At 44.5% G+C, this 18,051-nt stretch overlaps 1 protein-coding gene across 13 annotated transcripts in view; it reads left to right on the top strand.

Moving 5' to 3' along the window:
* The window catches only part of AKAP13 (A-kinase anchoring protein 13), a 314,398-nt gene that overhangs the window by 215,777 nt on the left and 80,570 nt on the right, over positions 1-18,051 (top strand). For all 13 annotated transcript variants that reach the window (XM_029953026.1, XM_029953024.1, XM_029953029.1 and 10 more), the window contains 2 exons: positions 6,072-6,147; positions 11,470-11,606. In XM_029953026.1, coding sequence (XP_029808886.1) covers positions 6,072-6,147; positions 11,470-11,606 — 213 coding nt within the window. The remainder of the gene's footprint in view (positions 1-6,071; positions 6,148-11,469; positions 11,607-18,051) is intronic.

Genomic DNA, 18,051 nt, shown 5'->3' on the forward strand with positions numbered 1-18,051 from the left:
GACACAGGCGCCAGGACCCAGGCAGAGCCCCCCTACTCCCCCCACAGAACATTTCTCTCATTACGGCATCCTGATTTTCAAAAACTTGGCACCCGCCATCCCATGTGTTGTTTCTTCTTGATAATACTTTATTTTCTAAATATTTTTGTCTGAAGTAAACAGTGACTGTTTTCCAGCTAATCTTCTCCAGAGATCTGAACCGTACTTTGCCAGATCTTTTCCAGTTGATATTGTTACTAAAATTTGTTTAAAGAGTTGTCGAGTTCCAAGGCAAAGAAAGAAGTACGAAGCGGTGCCCGTGGACTCGGGGAAAGAGCGCTGGTTCAAAGTGGGGGGCGGGGGGCGCCCCCAGGGCTTCTCACCCATTGGAGCCCCTTCACCCCCGTGGGCCTCACGTGTGTGTGTTTGCGGATCTGGTGGCGGCAGCAGAGCGAGAACCTGACGGCTCTCCTCGCGGTTGGTTCTTGGCAACATCGCGGGGGTTAACGAACTCCGAGATTCTTCACGAAGCCTCCCCCACGGACCTCGCACTTGCTGCTTGGCAGCCCCGTCCCCGGGGAGCAGAGATGTGCGTCTTGGTGTCTGGGGCAGGCACAGCCACCGCTGCACCTCTGCCTGGCCCGCCGCGTGGTGTGCAGTGCGCTGTACGGAGTGCAAGGCAAGCGTGGCTCCTCCTTGCAGTGGTCCGCTCACTCGGGTTCTCATTTCTGCCAGTGACTGCGCCCGTTCGAGTGCCTGCTGTGTGCGAGGAGCTAGGAACTGAACACACACACACACACACACACACACTCTCTCTCTCTCTCTCTCTCTCTCTCTCTCTCTCTCTCTCTCTCACACACACACACACACACACGCACGCACGCACACCCCCCAGGTCCTTTCAGGTCATGCTCTTTACTACTTCTGCTTTTAAGGCCCCACGTAGAATTTGATACATAGAAGGTATTTAAATGCAATTTTTTTTTTTTTTTGCTTAAAATAAGGAGGGAGGCAAACCTGAGGATGAAGAGCACTCCATCTTCATACTGTTTTCCATCCCTAGAAAGTAACCAACAGATTAAAAACTTTTTTCATTCAAAAAATGAATAGTCCCATGAGACACTACGTCCAGCCTCTTAGCATGGCTGCCGTCAGATGGACAAGACCAGTAACCAGTGTGGGCGCACATGCGGAACTGGACAACAGCGTACCCTGCTGTCAGGGACCCCACACGGTGCAGCCCCTTTGGAAAAGTCTGGCGGCTCCTAAGACTGTCTGCATAAAGGCATCACATGACCCAGCAGTTTCACTCGCCAGGTGTAAACCCAGGAGAAATGAAAACACGTCCAAACAAAAACGTGTATGAGGATTTTCATAGCAGCATTATTCCAAACAGCCAGAAAGTGAGAACAGTCCAGATGTCCATCAGTTGAAGGATGAATGAATGAATGAATGAATGAATGAATGAATGAATGAATGAAATGAGGTTCTCCCCACACAGTGGAATGATACTTGGTAGGAAAAGGAATGAGGTACCGATCTGTGCTACAACGTGGGGAAACCTCGAAGACACTTTGCTGAGTGAAAGAAGCCAGTCACAAAAGACCACGTCATATGTGATGCCATTTATGTGAAGTGTCTGGAGTAGGCAAATCCATGGAGACCGACAGCAGATTCATGATTGCCCAGAACTGGGAAATGGAGGTCGGGGTGGGATGTGAGTGTCTTCTTGGCATGATGAAAATGTTCTAAACTTAGATGGTAGTGATGGTTACAACAAGTCTGCAAATATTCTAAGCCACTGAATCATACACTCAGATGGGTGAGTTTTAGCGCACATGAATTACCTTTCAGTAAAGATGTTAAAATGTCAAATTACACACACAGTCTCAGTGCACTGTGGTGTCCTGGTTTTGACCCCGGAACAGAAAAGCACATTAATCAAAAGAGAAATGAACTCCAGATCAAGTGCAGAATTTAGTAACGGTAATGGACTGACATCAGGGTCATACTGTTGACGAAAGCACCAGGTTATGTGAGATGTTAACATTGGAGATACTGGTGAGAGAGGGCTCTCTTTGTAGCTTTTCTGTCAACCTAAAGTTAGCACAGAATAGAAGGCTTGCCAGAATCAGCTGTAAAAGCCAAAAAATTTGTAAAGAAAATTTGGGAAACAGCAGAAAAGTTAAAATAAATACTGTTTGTGTTCATTCAAGCATAATCATATAATGAAAAAACTGAATCAGATTAAGGTTTTTCACCAGATAGATGTATCACATCAAGAGACTCTGCCTGCTCCTGTGTTTAAATGTTTTTTATACTGTTTATTATATACTAATGGTCAAAACTGTGGTGGGTCTGAGACTTTCCCTACTCTCCAGCTACCAAGTCCGCTGTTCGTTTTGTGGCTGCTGCCTGAACTCCCAGGGCTCCCGGGTCAGGGGCAAATGAGTTTATTACTCATCACACAAAAAGCACCATAAGCCATCAGTTTCTGGGTTCCTCTTGGTTCCCAAGTTCCCCAGGGACAGCCCAGAGGGGGCCCCGGTGGATGCTGGGTCACAGCCAGGGAACCCCACCCTTAGGAAACTTCAGTTCTTAGAACGAGCACTGAGCGCGCCTGATCTTTGCCCTTGACTGAGACATTATCTTCATCATGCCGCACAGTAGACAAGCCTGCCCTTTGCTTCAGAAGGAGACAGTGTATCTGCCAAGGTTGTTTGATACACAGACATTTTTGAAAAGGTAATTTAGGACAAAAGAACAATCAGTGCCTTTGCTCACAAGATGTGGAGAGATAGGACAGACCCATGAAGAGTGCTTTTCCAATATTAATATGTTCCCACCACTGGTATTTCAGAAATTAGTGTATTCGGTTAAGGAGATTTGATTTCATCTTAATTTCATCCTTTGAGTATTTATTAATTATTTAAATAAATGTGTTATTTTTAATATTTTAATTTTATTAAAACAATGCTATTATACATACTATTAATATATTATAAACTACTTACATATATTACTTGTTCTTTTACAAATTATTTAACTTATTTCTTATAACTTGCAAATGTGTAAAAGGACATGAAAAGTTTAGTCACTTAGTCTCTTACATATTGAAGGCAAAGAATGTTCAGTTTACTCACTGGCCATCGAATTGAAAAGGCAATGAAAACTGTTCTAAGATGTAGAGTTTTAGCAAAGTCTCCTAAAATGTTGGCTGAAGTTAGTGACGGTCACAGAAGGAGGACACAGCATCATGAAAAGTGAGAGCTTCCTTACTTTAAAGGAACTTCTCAGCTCTTTGGCTTCTGTTAATTATTTAAATTTGTGCTGTCTTCATGCAGACATTTCCTATTTTGGGGGATAAAAGGAAGAAAAGCAATTTTTTTCTCTTTCAGCCTCAAAATGTAGCTTTCTCTTGAGGTATGGTAGTTCTAGACTCTTGTTTCTACTGCTAACAGGGAAACATTTCACTAGGGTGAAATTTGGTTCATTTCAAATGAGGTGCAGCTTTCAGTAAAGAAATCCTACTCTGAATGAATGTTTTGGTTTTGTTTTGTTGTGTTGTTAAAATTTGCTGTTCGAATTCTTTTTTTTTATAATATTTATTTATTTTTGAGAGACAGGGAGAGACAGAACATGAGCAGGGGAAGATCAGAGAGAGAGGGAGACACAGAATCTGAAGCAGGCTCCATGCTCTGAGCTAGCTGTCAACACAGAGCCTGACGCGGGGCTCGAACCCATGAACTCTGAGATCATGACCTGAGCTGAAGTGGGACATTCAAGCGACTGAGCCACCCAGGCACCCCATGCTGTTTGAATTCTTTGACCGGTATGGGTTAGGGTTTGTTAAAGTTTCTGAATTTGAGGTTACTTATTGGGGACACTCAAGTTACATTTTAAGAGCCTACTTTGCATAATCCCAGGGAACCAGCGGAAGATCAGTGTCCATTCAGGATCACTGTGAAATTTTTGGCATGGGTTTGTAACATACCAGGAACCAAAACATGCGTGGCCCCTGGTCCCCACCTCCTGTGCTCTCTCTAATGGTGATAGTCAAAAGGAGCAAATGATTTGCTATTGTGTTTCATGTAGATCTAAGTTTGCAAGAGCTGATGAATTCCTTGCCTTTTTTCTTGGTCAAACAGTTGCCATTTGACAGAATGTCTAGAACTTTCTCTCTTATCCCATGTAGCATATTTGATGAAACTGTTCTCTCATCCCTTCCTGGGATGAACTTGGCCATGACAACTTGATCTTTTTTCTGTGTGGCTAGATTCACTATCCTAATATTTGTTCAGGATTTTGCATCTGTGTTCCCGAGGGGTGCTGATTTATGTTTTCTTACAATGTCCTTGTCTAGTTTTGGTGTCAGGGTGATGCTGGACTCAGAAAAACGAGATGTATATAATTCCTTCCTCTTGTATTTTGTGGAAGAGTTTGTGTAGAATTGGTATTATTTCTTCCTTTGACGTTTGGCGGCTTCCGCCACTGAAGCTGTCTGGGCCTGGAGATTTCGTTACAGGAAGGTTTTTAACGGAATTCAATGTCTTTGACAGAATAAGGGTATTCAGATTATCTTTATCTTCTTGAGCGAATTTTGGTAGTTTGTGTCCTCTGTGAAATGTTTCCGTTTCATCTAACTTGAGAATGTTACAGTAATGCTGTTCAGAACGTCCCTTTGTTACCCTTTCCCTCTCTGCAGGAACTGTAACGATGACCTCGTTAATTCCTGACACTTGCAGTTTGTCCCTTTGGCTCTTGGTCAGTCTAGCTAGAGCTTTGCTGCAGGGAACCAGGTTGTGCTTTCATTCTTCTTTTGTTTGTTTTTTTCATTGAGGCCTGTTTTTCTAGACTTTTAGCAGCTTAGATCATCAATTTGAGACCTCTCTTTTCTAATACAGGCACTTAATGTTACAGATTTTGCTCTAAACACTGTTTTTTCTATATCGCCCAAATTTTTATATGTGATGCTTTAATTTTTCAGTTGGAGATGTTTTCTAATATTTAATATATAATAATTCCTTACGATCTCATCTTTGATTCATGGATTTTTTAATAGGTTTCTGTGTGGCTTTTTGTCTTGTTTTGTTTTTAAAGTTTCTGCGGCTTTTCCAGGTAACTTCTCATTTTGGTTTCTGATCTGATCCTCTTGTGGACAGAGCGCATACATAGTGTGATTTTAATCTTCAAATTTGAGACTTCTTTTATGCCACAGAATATGGTCTGTTGTGGTGAACGTTCCATGGGTACTTGAAAAAAATGTGTGTTCTGCTGCCCTTGGGGGGATTGCTCTGCATGTGTGGGTTAGATCAAACTGCTGGGTAATGGTTTTCAAGTTTTCTGTGTCCCTGCTGATTTTTGTGTTTACTCGTTTTATCAGTTACGGGGGAGATGACTTTTGAAATCTCTTATGGTAATTTTATGTTATTTTAAATGTAATGAAAGTAGACGGTTGTGATGTTAATAAGATGACTGAGCATTGTAAAGACTAAATTTTTTTTTAATTACTTTGAGGGAAGTCTTTTCTTGTTCATATGCTTTAGATTTACGTAGACTCGTATGCCGTTGCCAGTCCTGTCCTGTGACATCAGCAGCTCGGTTGAGCCCCGTTCTTCTCTGGGTGCAGGTCATGCAGACTTCTTGTAGCTATTGTGGGGATTGAGTGAGGTCATGTACATGGAATCTTAACCTGAGACCCGGCAGACAGTAACTCTTGAATGAATAGAAATTATTTTTGTATGTTTTTAACTTGTCAATGAAGAGATCAACTATGTATTTTAGTCTGTTTTGCTTTTTATTATTATTATATTCCACATTATTATGTAGTATTGTTGTATCGTTTTGCTCTTGGCACCAGGTCTTCTGTGCGTATCTTTTTCCTGACAGTCTCCTCAGAGCTTAGTGGAGTATGGGATGCCTTGATTGTAGTGTGAGAGGGGTTTTTCCCCTCACTGTAACTTTACCTACTGTGTAATCAGGCGTGAAAGAGAGGGTGGAGTGTTGGTACAGTAGACACGCCTGCCGCAGCTCTAAAATCATCCCGCACTGCTTCACTGTCTGAATGTTGGTCTGTTTCTCTTTCCCTTCAGATAAACCGAGAGAGCTGGTGTGCAATCAAGCCGTGCCCTGACGCAGCGTCTCTGTTGGCTCCCACACAGAGCCCAGGTGAGCAGGGATTTTCCAGTGTCCAGTTGCTTGCATCACTGGATCTAAAAATGTCCGTTTCCTCGTGCTGGCATCCATCCCCTTCTAAGTAAGAGAACGTTTTCAGAGGTCTGTCCTTCCCGGCCAGGCCACACAGTAAGTCAGAAGAGGGGGTAAGTGTAACCTGGGTTTGTAGGCATTTCGTCTTCCCTGAGGATGCGCAATGTTGTGTAATCACCTAAGTTCCATTTTAGCGGTGAGTCTTCATGTGTGGCTTTATGACTTACTGTGTGAAGGCATCTCTGCTGTGTGTGCACATATGATAATGGTTTCCCCATCTGGTGAAACCGTAAGTACTTATTAAGAACTAAACCAGACAGCCCTGAGTTTTGGCTGCGTGTTGAGATTCTCTGAATCTCAGAAGTGCACTGCTGCCCAGGTCCTGCTCCCAGAGAACCTGATTTAGTTGGGCCTGGGGTGTGAGCCGGGCCTCAGAACCTTTGAAAGCTCCTTTGGTGAGTCCATTGCACAGCCAGACTTGAGAACCATCAGCTTGGGAAGGACCGTCAGCAGTTGAGGTGTTAGTAACACCCACATTATGTTAAACACCCGTGAGGCATTAGTAACAACAGGCGAGGGTCAGCTGTTAAGACCGGGCTTGTTCATGACACGGCACATGATTTGCGGGGAGTTAGGATGCCCAGCTTTTTACCCAGGTTAAGCCACTTGACTTCATTAAGTCAAGCGAGGAATGTTCCCTAATGTCTGTGCTGTCTGTGGTCTTCCGTCTCTACGGCATGGCCAGCTGTTCACTGTGGGGGTGTTGAATGACATGGCTTATACCTGTCAGTCCCTGTGCCTGGTCTGGAGCTGCCATGTGAACGTGTTTGGGCTCTTGAGTCGACCTGACTCCACAACACCTCTGTTTACCTTCACAAGTGTTACTGACCTGCTTTAAACCTTACTGAGTCCTCATTGACTGGTCTTTATAGAAACAGTTGAGCTGCGATGCCTTGCCAGTAGTATTAAATTCAAAGGCAAACTGTCCAAGTCCTGTATCCAAGAGTTTTCCTACTGATTCTCAACTCTGACTTTACTTTAGAGGAAGTATTGGAGACAGATACGAAAAGTATTTTTCTCTAGTTTTGACTCGGATGGTTGTGTTCAGAGTCTCTGTGTATTATGAGACTGACCCTGTTCACAGACTGAGCTGACCCTTCCCCCACCCAGCCCCCTAGAATCTTGTACTTAAAAGTATACTACCCACCGTATTTTGCTTCCTTCAACTGTTGTCGGCATTTTCCAGAGCTATGATTACCCCCAGCCATCCAAACAGCAAAGCTGTGGGCCGCGGAAGGGTTAAATGAGGCTGTCTTACAACTTGAGTGTTCTCAGGGAGTTTCTTCACACACTGGAGTTTAATTTATTCATTTAAAGAAGTGAATTTTGAACCCCTGAGCATTTTCCCCGGGACATTTTGTTGACTCCCCCACCCCCCACCCCTCATCACACAAACACAAGCTCCAGCCCCAAGCATAACCACTGTGGTCTTCTTAGAGTGAGTCTTTTTAAATCTCGGCGCAGCAAAATCTGAGATCTGGATTGTGCTTCGGGACTTCAAACCTGAGATTTCGATTTTAGGTAAATTGGTGAATTCTCGGCACTTAGGATCTTAGAGATTTCTTTTACTTTATAAACACAGCTCAAGAGAGCAGTAGTGTAAAACCAAAGAAGATAATATGTTTTAGAATCACTTTGGATATCCTTCAATACTGGGTAAATACAACTTTATTTACCTACAGATAAACACGAATGCGTTAAGGTTAGTGCGGTTCAGCAAATTCTCGTGGGCGCTGCCGGTAGCTTTCCTCCTTTCCCCACTGTAGTGTGTCTGCGTACATAGAACTTTAAGCCCAAATGACTAAAAAGCACCTTAAAAATGACGCATTTTGCTAGCTTTTAAAGAAGCTAATGTCTCAGGACATGGAAGTCTATAGGCAGGCAGACTGATGTGTGAGGCATAAATAGGAATGGCTCACCGCAAGGTGATGTCCGTCCAGGGACTTGTTAAATCACACAGTGTGGGTTAACGAAGCCTTAACCTCATCAGGTGTGTGTATGACACCCCTGCTGGGTGCCGAGGGGCAGAGTCGTGGCTGCTGTTTGTAGAAGTCATCCTAACTGTCGCTACAGCTATTTCAGGGAGGTATACTCATCCATTTGACTGGTCTGGAAACGGAGGCTGAAGGGGTTAAAGGCCTCTTGCCTGGAATCTTTGTACTGAAAGTAAGCAGACCTAGCTTTAGGCCAGATAGATCGGACTCTGAAACCAATCAGTGCTCACTGTTTTGCATACATCTTCATGCGTTAGGAAGAGGGCATGTAGAAAGACGTGTGACAGAGGGGGTAGACTGCTTTTTGCTTTAGGGACCCCTCCATTTGTGGGGTGGCATAACTGCTTATGGTCATTTTCTCCCCCTCATCCCCTGTTTGCATACCCTTCCCTACTTCCACCCTCCCCAGCTCACAGTCAGGATCGAATCACACAGTCTCATACCCCAGCCCGATGTGTGCTCCCTTGTAGTGCTGGCTCGGGTTGACTTTCCGGGTGAACTCTTCCTACCAGGGCTGATGCTGGATCTTCCCTGTGAATTTTCCGTTAGAGTGTCTCGAGTTGGTTTGTTTTCCAGTCTGGAATGTGGACATGGTCTGTTTGCCCGCTGGAGAGTCGGCAGCTCAGCGTAGTTGCTGCGACAGCCCTTTCTTTTCCTATTCCTGGCCAGCACCCTGGTTTTCCCTCAACCATGAAATGGAGTTTTCGATTTTTCCAAGTGGGGAAAGAGGGAGAAGTAGAAACTCCACCTAACCAACTCCACCTTACCTGGTCCGTACTCTCCAAAATGGCGGGGGGGGGGGGGCGCAAATACCCATGATTCCAAGTCTTACAGAGGCAGGGCCATTCCCATGGAACCAAACACTCAGAAATAGCTTGGATCAAGATTGAAAGGGACTAAGGTCATTTTTTTCTTCAACTAAAAACATTCTCTGATTGATCTGTGGGCCGCGTCACATCATTTATGTACTTATGTGTTGAAATTGTCTCCTAATATGTCTTTTTCTACTACAAAGTTGCAAACTGTTGCCCCCAACACACACACACACACACACGCACTAAATGTCTCTTTTTATTTGGGTAATCCCCAGTACCTAGTCAAATGCCTTACTAAGAGAAAAGGTAATTTTAGTGACCAAGCAGTTCATGACCTGTATTCCAGTGTGATGCTCCCTTGACCCTTCCTCTAAGATTTCCAGCTAATCCAGGGCAAATAATTTATTAGTGATCAATAATTAACTAGTTCAGATAAGAATAAACTTCCTCTTCTCGTTATTCCTCAGCATACACACACACACAATTATTGTCCAAACATAGACGCAGAGAATTAAGAGAGACCCTGGGGGTTATCTAATGTCCCACATCCCTTTCTATGTGTACATCTTTTCTGAAACCTCTTGACAGTCATTCTGCCTTTGTGCCACCCCTGCTCGTGAAGTGACCGTCATCACTTTAGGAAGCCGCTAACCCATTGCCCAGAAGCCTGGAGTAAAGCTCTGTGGCTTCCACTCAGTGGGCTTTTTGTTCTGCCTCTGGAACAAAGAGCAAATCTGCAACTGTCCTCAGCCTCACTTTTTCCAGCTACTGCAAAAGCCACAGGTATCTCCAGGGTTTCCACTACCGTGACCTCATTACCATGCACGCGTTTCTGTTTGTCAGTGTTTCAAATTTTTTTTTTTAATAGAGAGCTTGTGAGTGGCGGGGGCGGTGGTGTGGGGAGAGGAGAAAGAGAATCCCAAGCAGCCTTGATGATCAGCATGAGCCTCACGCAGGGCTCGATCCCACGGCCCTGGGATCCTGACCCAAAGTGAAATCAAGAGCCAGATACTCAACCGACTGAGCCACCAGGCACCTCATGTCAGTTCCTAATCTAAATGTTACCTAGGACACAGCACCCGGGTGGCTCAGTCGGTTAAGCATCTGACTTCGGCTCAGGTCAGAACCTCACCATTCGTGAGTTCAGGCCCCGCACTGGGCTCTGTGCTGCCAGCTCAGAGCCTAGAGCCTACTTCGGATCCTGTCTCCTCCTCTCTCTTCCCCTCCCACCTCTCTCTCAAAAATAAATAAACATTAAAAAATAAATAAAAAGTAAATGTTACTTAGTAACAAACATCATCCTATCTGTGAGGTCTAGCTGTCACATAGTGGTAGGACTGTCCCCATCTTGGACTTGGGTATACTGACTTCTATAGAGTCTAAACCATTAAGTTTTTTCTCTTTTTCTTTTTTTTTGTTTTGTTTTGGTCTTGCTTTCACCTTGTATTGTCATCTCCTCTTGAATCTGCTTCTAACCCGAACCTGCAGGTGGGGGGTCTCATGACCTGCTAGGTGGCTGGTACGTCTGCGGTGTTCCTCATCACCCGGTGCCAGCTACAGGGCCGGCATGTGTCTGACTGAGTCACACAGCCAAATGCTAACCAAAATGGAGATATTTCACTCTCCAGACTTCTTGAAGGAGGTTGATACCTACCTATTAATTGACTTTCTATGGGGCTTTTGGTTTTACCACATACAAATCCTTTTAATTCTGTTTGCAGAGTTAATAAGAGAGAATGGGTTAGATACCTTGCTAACTTCAATGTACTAAGTCCTCAGAATTCCTTGATAGAATAATATTTCTGTCAAGGCCCCTCCCTCTGGTTCACTATGCTAATTATTGAACTGAAGACAGATTCTACATGATACTTTTTTCTTCATTAGTACATTTCCCCTCCCCCCGCCGCATCCTCTGTTTAGGGTAGAATTGTAACCCATATGTGTAATACGCCAATATTCATATTAGATATGCTCCCCCTTTGTCTATTATCCCAATATTTGATAACAAGTTTCCAGAAAGAATTTAAGTCTTAGCAATTGGCCATAAACCCTGTCTCATAGTTTCCTAGTAAAGGATTTTTAATTTTGATAGTGAAAGAAAATATTCTCTAATTACCAAGAGGAAAAGATGGCCACTTAAATACCTAAATACAGATGCAATCATGGTTCTAAATCACCATTTTATCTTTTCGTGCCTTTTGTTTACATGGCAAAGTGGTGGTTGCCCAGTAGTAACGATCACCCTAGAATTGGAATGACCAGAGTTGAGAGCTGCTCATTTGAGTCCTTTACAGCTTCTTACTCGTGGGGGAGCGGAGAGGTTAGTTGGTTGATTTAAAAGGCTAATTGCTGGAATGAAAAGAAAGTCTTTTTTTTTTTATTTACATATTGGTTGAATACATTTTCTTTTTTAGGATGTGACAGCTTCCTAGATGTTGGCCTGGGCAGAGAGTGTGCCTCAAAACCAGGGGTGCTCAAACGAGAATCCGGGAGTGACTCTGACCTCTTCCAGTCACCCAGCGAGGAAGTGGACAGCATCATCTTCTCCAAGGTACTGTCTGCCTCGGTGTGCACCTTGTGCTGGTCGGTGGGGACCCTGCTGACCCTGCTGAGCGTCTCCCCAGCTCGCTCTGGTCCTAGAGAAGTGGAAAGCCCTCCCTTCTGGAGAAGCGAGCTCCAGCTTCCTGGGGCTTAGAAAAAGGCACTGGCCATTGTATCTCATGTAGAATCGTGCTTGGTTACAATGCAGGTTTTGAAGCCTAAAGAAAGGGAAACTCCTTTGGTGTGAATTAAATCAGACGGCAGTGAATTCTTTTCTCAGTGGGCGGGACGGGACTGCAGCTAAGACTGCAGCACGTCATGTGTGTCAACTAACTGTAGAGTCATTTCTGATTAACGTGTTCAGGCTTGAAGCTCGCTGCTCAGCTTGCTGATGTCACCCCTCCTCATCTAGCTGCTTAACTGAACTTTCTAGATCTCTGCGGGGGAACCCAGACTGTCTTCTCCCCAGTGGAGAGCCAAGCCCGTGCTCATGAGTCACCTTGCATTTTCGTGTAATTTGAGGCTCTCTGAGGGGGTGGGGGGGTGGGGGCGGTTTGCCTTCTTTTGCTTTTGCTCCCCTGAGAAGAACGGCGGGCTTTCGCACAGCGGGGTCAGCAAGTGGTTCTCAGCCAGGCCCGCGTGGCTGTCTCCATCGCGAGGGGGTGACGGGGCACAGACAAGGCGGCTGTGAAGACGCCTTTATGAAGGCCTCACAGGGACCCTAGAGAAGGGACCAGAGCAGTGGCGTTGCACGGAGTGAGGATGCTGTGTGTGGAAGTCCCGGCAGAGGCTTGGCGCTCTGGGATTCCAGGCTGGAACATACTTAGAGCCCCCGCGAAGACGCTGCGGTTTCATTTTTGTCCAGTGGCTCTCTCGAGCTCATTTGGCCTCCCCTGACTCTTTTCCACCGTGCTCCTTTTTCTGGTGCGCACTGTCTCCCAGAGGTCCTTGGAAAACTTTACAGGACTGCAGGATTCCTGTCATTCTTAATAGCAAATTGATTTAGTGGCTGCTATAAAGTAAAAAGTCTACACACTAGAAGGATCTGCCCTACTCCGGAGCTCTCTAGGAAGAGGGAAGCCATGATATTTTTCATTTGGTTTTTTGTTGTTTTGATTTTTGTTTTGGAAATAACAGAATTTGGGTGATTTCCACTGTGATTTTGAGGTTTTCATTGTACGGGCTTCTGTTCGGCCTCCACCCCCAAGGGGAATACCATTCTGAAGGGGCGTGTCATTTTTGTTTCCGGTAGACAGATGAGGTCACATCTCTAAGTTCCAGCTTTAAAATCGAATCGCTGACAGTCACTGAAACCGGGTCCTGGAAACATTCGGATTTGTTAAAGCATTTATGTGCGCCTGGAAATTCTCACGGTCAAGTTATTTTGAAATTGCAAAGTCTTCATTAAGAAAGACCTCTCACTCCCCACCTAGGCTCATGACAGCTCTTCCCTGGATCAGCAGCTCTGCAGAATCATAGTTATTTCTGGTCACTGAACTGAGTGATCTTCCTAGCGGGAGAGAATTCGGATTTCCTGTATCTTGCCGCCTTCTTCAAACTGCCAAAAGCAGTTTACAAGATCCTTCATACGAATAGCCGGATTTGGCAGTTTTTCAGGATGACCAGACAGATTGCTAACAGCTGAAGCATGCTCCCCGAATCGGCGTGTACCCACATTTCATCCCCGAGTGCCTCAGAAGAGTCAGAAATGGTGGACGCACAGCCGTCTCCAGGCACACAGGAGAATGTCTCATGGCCTGGGGTGAGGTCTGGAGCATTCTTCCTCTGCGTTGTCTCCACTTGACCAGAGTTGTTTGTGACCAGGAGAGGTTTTGCAGTGACTGTTTGTCTAGCATTCAATAAAACCAGGGATTTGCATATGCAAGGAAAAGGGGAGAGAGGGACAGGCTAATACCTAACAAAGTGATTACTCGTCCCTGAACTGAATTTTTATAGATACGATCTCATTTCTGCTTCCAGCAACCCTGGGGGTGGGGGGGAGTTAATCTCATTAAACTCTGAGGAAATCTGGACTCTGATTGGTAGGCAAGCATAGTCCAAATTACTCAGCTGCTAAGTAACAGAATGGAGACTTGTACGTAGGCCTGACTCAAATCTGTTCCCTTCTGTTATTTTACTCACAATCTCCGAACACCTCCTTTAATAGCCAGTGATTTATTTTTTTTAATGTTTCTTTATTTTTAAGAGACAGAGCACATGAGTGGGGGAGAGGGGCAGACAGAGAGGGAGACGGAGGATCCGAAGCAGGCTCTGCACTGACAGCAAAGAGCTTAATGTGGGGCTTGAGCTCAGGAACCATGAGATCACGGCCTGAGCCAAAGTCAGACGCTCAACCGACTGAGCCACCAGGCACCCAAACAGCCAGTGATTTACCCAGAAGCAGGTGATGGCAGACGGTCCCATCCGTCAGCAGCCTCCTCACTGTCTTGCTCAGTGGGCAGCCACTCCGAGTGCCCTGTGAAGCACCACCCCGTCCTGGAATTCTACCCCTCTCCCTTCTCGAAAAAATCCTCCCTAGGCAAGGCGTCACAGCATGCTCTTCAGTGCAGCCTGAGTGATGCGCGAGGTCACTTCCTGCAGCCATTTGTGTGACTCTGGCCTCACAGGTCTGTGGCAGCCTGCAAAGCGTGTCACAGACTTCTCCTTAACTTTCTATGTCCAGTGGGTGTGCCTCCTTGTAAATAGGATTCTTTGGTGTTAAGAGCTTCATGATTACCCTTCAGAATATTTGCTGGTTCCTGAGGTCTTCCTTCTCTCTAGAGCAACAGCATAACTTTTAGATTTTTAAAAAAATTTTTTTAATTAAAAAAATTTGTTTTTAATATCTTTATTTTATTTTGAGAGTCAGAGCAGAGAGCAAGCAGGGGAGGATCAGAGAGAGAGGGAGACACAGAATCTGAAGCAGGCTCCAGGCTCTGAGCTGTCAACACAGAGCCCGATGCGGGGCTCAAACCCATGAACTATGAGATCATGACCTGAGCCGAAGTCGGATGCTTAACCGACTAAGCCACCCAGGCACCCCCTAAGATTTTGTTTTTAAGGTAGGAAGAAATCCTGGAATTTTTTCTGGACACTAGCTAAGAAAGAGGGTTTATAAAATACACAGTCTAGGCCGCCTTGTTTTCCAGAAGGTTAATTGAAATCCACAAACATACTGAGGGTTGCTGCCTCTTTTCCCAAAGAGATTTAGATAAAATAAAACACTTATATGTCTCCAGGTTATAAAATGTATCCACAATTAAGAAAATCAGAGTAACTCCCCTAAGATGCTGAACCTTAAGGGAATATTTTTGCTTTCATGTGCTATAGAGTTTGCTCTCAAGTACTTGATCACCAAGCCAAAAATTAACACTCCAGGGATAAAAGCAGATATAGTTACAGAATCCAAATTAGAAAAACTATTCTTGTTTATGCACAAGTTTTAAAAATTACTATAATTTCAGGACTGTGAAGCAGCCTGCTATCCAATGGTGCTTAGCATTCGTAACTAAATTATTGCACAGAGGGGCACTTGGGTGGCTCAGTTGGTTAAGCATCTGACTTTTGGTATCAGGTTCATCAGTTCAAGTCCCACATTGGGCTCCGTGCTGGGCATGCAGCCTGATTGATTGAGTGATTGATTGATAGATGCACATAAATAAACAGTCAGCACATATTAGGTGGTTAATATGTTAGCTGTTATTTTTCAAGGCACATGGCAGGGTGCCTTGTGTATAATCTAGACAACAGTTAACAAATATTTAACAAATAAATTATTAAAAAGGAAAGGACTAGTATTTTGGCGACGTGAAACAGGACACCTTCAGGTGTGGTAAGAAGATACAAAGTGTGTGGTGGTTTTTATATTATATGCCTTCATATGTTACATAATATTTGCCCCTCTCTCTATACCTGTATAATATCACCTGTGTCGTGTAGCTTTGGGTTAAGAGAGTGAGTCGGGCATTTCCCCCCAGCATTTTATTGAGAAAATTCTGAAACCTACAGGCACGCTGCAGGAGCTGGGCAGTGGGCACCCCCCAGCTCGGCTCTCCCGCTGACTGACTGTTCTTGCCTCCTTCCACAGCTGAGTGTCTGTGTTCCTCCACCCACCAATCCATCTAACTTCCGTTGATACGTTGCTAAATAGGTTACAGATATCAGTCTACTTTTACCCTTAAATACTTAGAATTCAGTATGTGTTCATAGGGTTGTTGCTCTTTGCTGGGTTTCTTTTACATAAAGTTTACACACACTGAAATGCAGTGGGAATGTTATTCTTCAGTGACTTTCCCAGTGCTATTGAGTAATAATTGACAAAAATTATACAAGTCTAAAGCATACAAGATGATGTTTTGATAGACCTATACGTCTTGAAATGCTTACCACAGTCAGGCCAATGTAGCGCCCCCTCCCAGAGTCACCTTCTTGTGTGTGTGGTAAGAGCACTGTAATACCCAAGATTTCTTTATCGTCCCCCAAAACCAGAAACCGCCAGGGAGACCGAGTCACGCATGCAAAAGCAAAGGGCTTTATTACGGGCTTAGGCTCGCCGGGGCCTAAACTCCGGGCTCACAGACTTTACCGGCGTGGTGGATACGTGCTGAGAGCCCCGAACAAAGGGGGGGTAGGGCTTTTATGAGTTTGGGAAGGGGGAGTTACAGGAAATTGAGACCCAGGTATAGTGATCCACTCATTATTATACAACAGGTTTATCCAATTACAACATTTAGAGTGTTAACCAATCACAGAGTAGACCCAGGACCCAGGACCCTCACATAGGGTGTAACTAGCCTTAAGCAATAGGAATGTTAAGGGTATTACAAGGGTGGTCCCTCTTGCCTTGGGCAGTGTGTGCCCTTGTATTGTCTCAAACCTGCATCCTTACAGCACCTGAGATGAGTTTCTCGCAGACTTCACCTGTACACAGTACATAACTAGTGTCTAGTCGTCATGCTGCACGTTAGCGCTTCGGAATCCGCTCATCTCCTAACTGGGAGTCTGTTCACCTTAGGGCACCTCTCCGCACTTCCCCTGCCCTCCCGCCCTGGGTAATCATCATTCTGCTGTTACTGTGAGTTTGCCGTTCTCAGATCCCATGTAGAAGTGAGATCATGTCTTTCTCTGGCTTATTTCACTTAGGATGATGCCTTCAGGGTCCATTCGTGTTGTTGCACACGGCAGGATTTCCTTTTAACTCTGAATAGTATGGTCTTTCCCCGTCCGTCTGTCTGTGGACACTTAAGATGTTTCCATGTCTTGGTTGTGAACTATGCTGCTGTGGACGTGGGGGTGCAGATGCCTCTTCAAGATGATGGCTTCATCTCGTGGACACATGTGGACACATACCACATGTCGGATATTGCTGGATTATACAGAGAGTTCTACTTTTAATTTCCTGGGGACCCACATACTGTTTTCCATAATAGCTGTGCCTCAGTGACTTCTGATAAATTCATTTATCTTTGTAACCCCAACCCCCCACATGGATAAGGCTATTCCCATCTCTTTGGAAAGTGTCCTCCTGCCCCTCCTCCATCTGTCTCCTCTCCAGCCCCCTAGACACAACAGCTGTCCTAATTTTTTCCCGTCACAGGTTAGTTTTCCTTATTTCAGACCGTCCTACAAATGGAATGTAAATGTTTATTATATCTGTTGGATAAATTGGTGGAATTGATAGACTGATAATATACGGTAGGAAAGCTGGTTTAGTTTTATAAGAAATTGCCAGACCTTCTTCCAAAGTGGTTGTATCACTTTACATCCTCAGCAGCGCTGTAGGAGTATGTTAGTTGCTCCGTGTTTTTACCAACATGCATCATTGTTTGTTTCAACTTGAGCATCTCTGGCGTGCACACAGTGGCATCTCGTTATCGCTTTGACTTGCATTTCCTTGACAGCCAGTGAAGAGGTTAAACATATTTTCATCTGCTTATTAGCCACTTATATCTCTTCCTTTGTGGAGGATTCCTCTGTTCACATTTCTTGCCCATTTAAAAAAAATGGATTGTTGTCTTTTTGTTGCTGAGAAGTAGGAGTTGAGTATGTATCCTGGATACCAGTCCTTTGTTAGAGTTATGTTTTGTAAATATTTTCTTCCAGTATGTGGTTTTCTCTCTTCACTTTTCATAAGCATGTCTTGATGTACTGAACGTTTGGAGTTTCGATGAAGCGTCACTTATCAGTTTTGTATGGCTCTTGCCGCCTGTGTCCTGGCCTGTTCCTGATGTGTCTGCCCCCAGTCAAGATGTTTTCTTTTAGAAGATTTATAGTTTTAGCTTTTATACTTAGGACTGGAGTCCATCTTAATTTTTTAAAACATTTTTGTCATAGCTCGGTGGTATACAATAATTGGACTGAGCCCCAGTTATACTTAGAATCATCTAGAAAGCCTAAAGAAGACAAAGAATCTGGCCCTTACCCAGACCAGTTAAATTAGAATCCTGTTATGTAAT

Source organism: Suricata suricatta, chromosome 9, assembly GCF_006229205.1.
Source record: "Suricata suricatta isolate VVHF042 chromosome 9, meerkat_22Aug2017_6uvM2_HiC, whole genome shotgun sequence".
NCBI lineage: Eukaryota > Metazoa > Chordata > Mammalia > Carnivora > Herpestidae > Suricata > Suricata suricatta.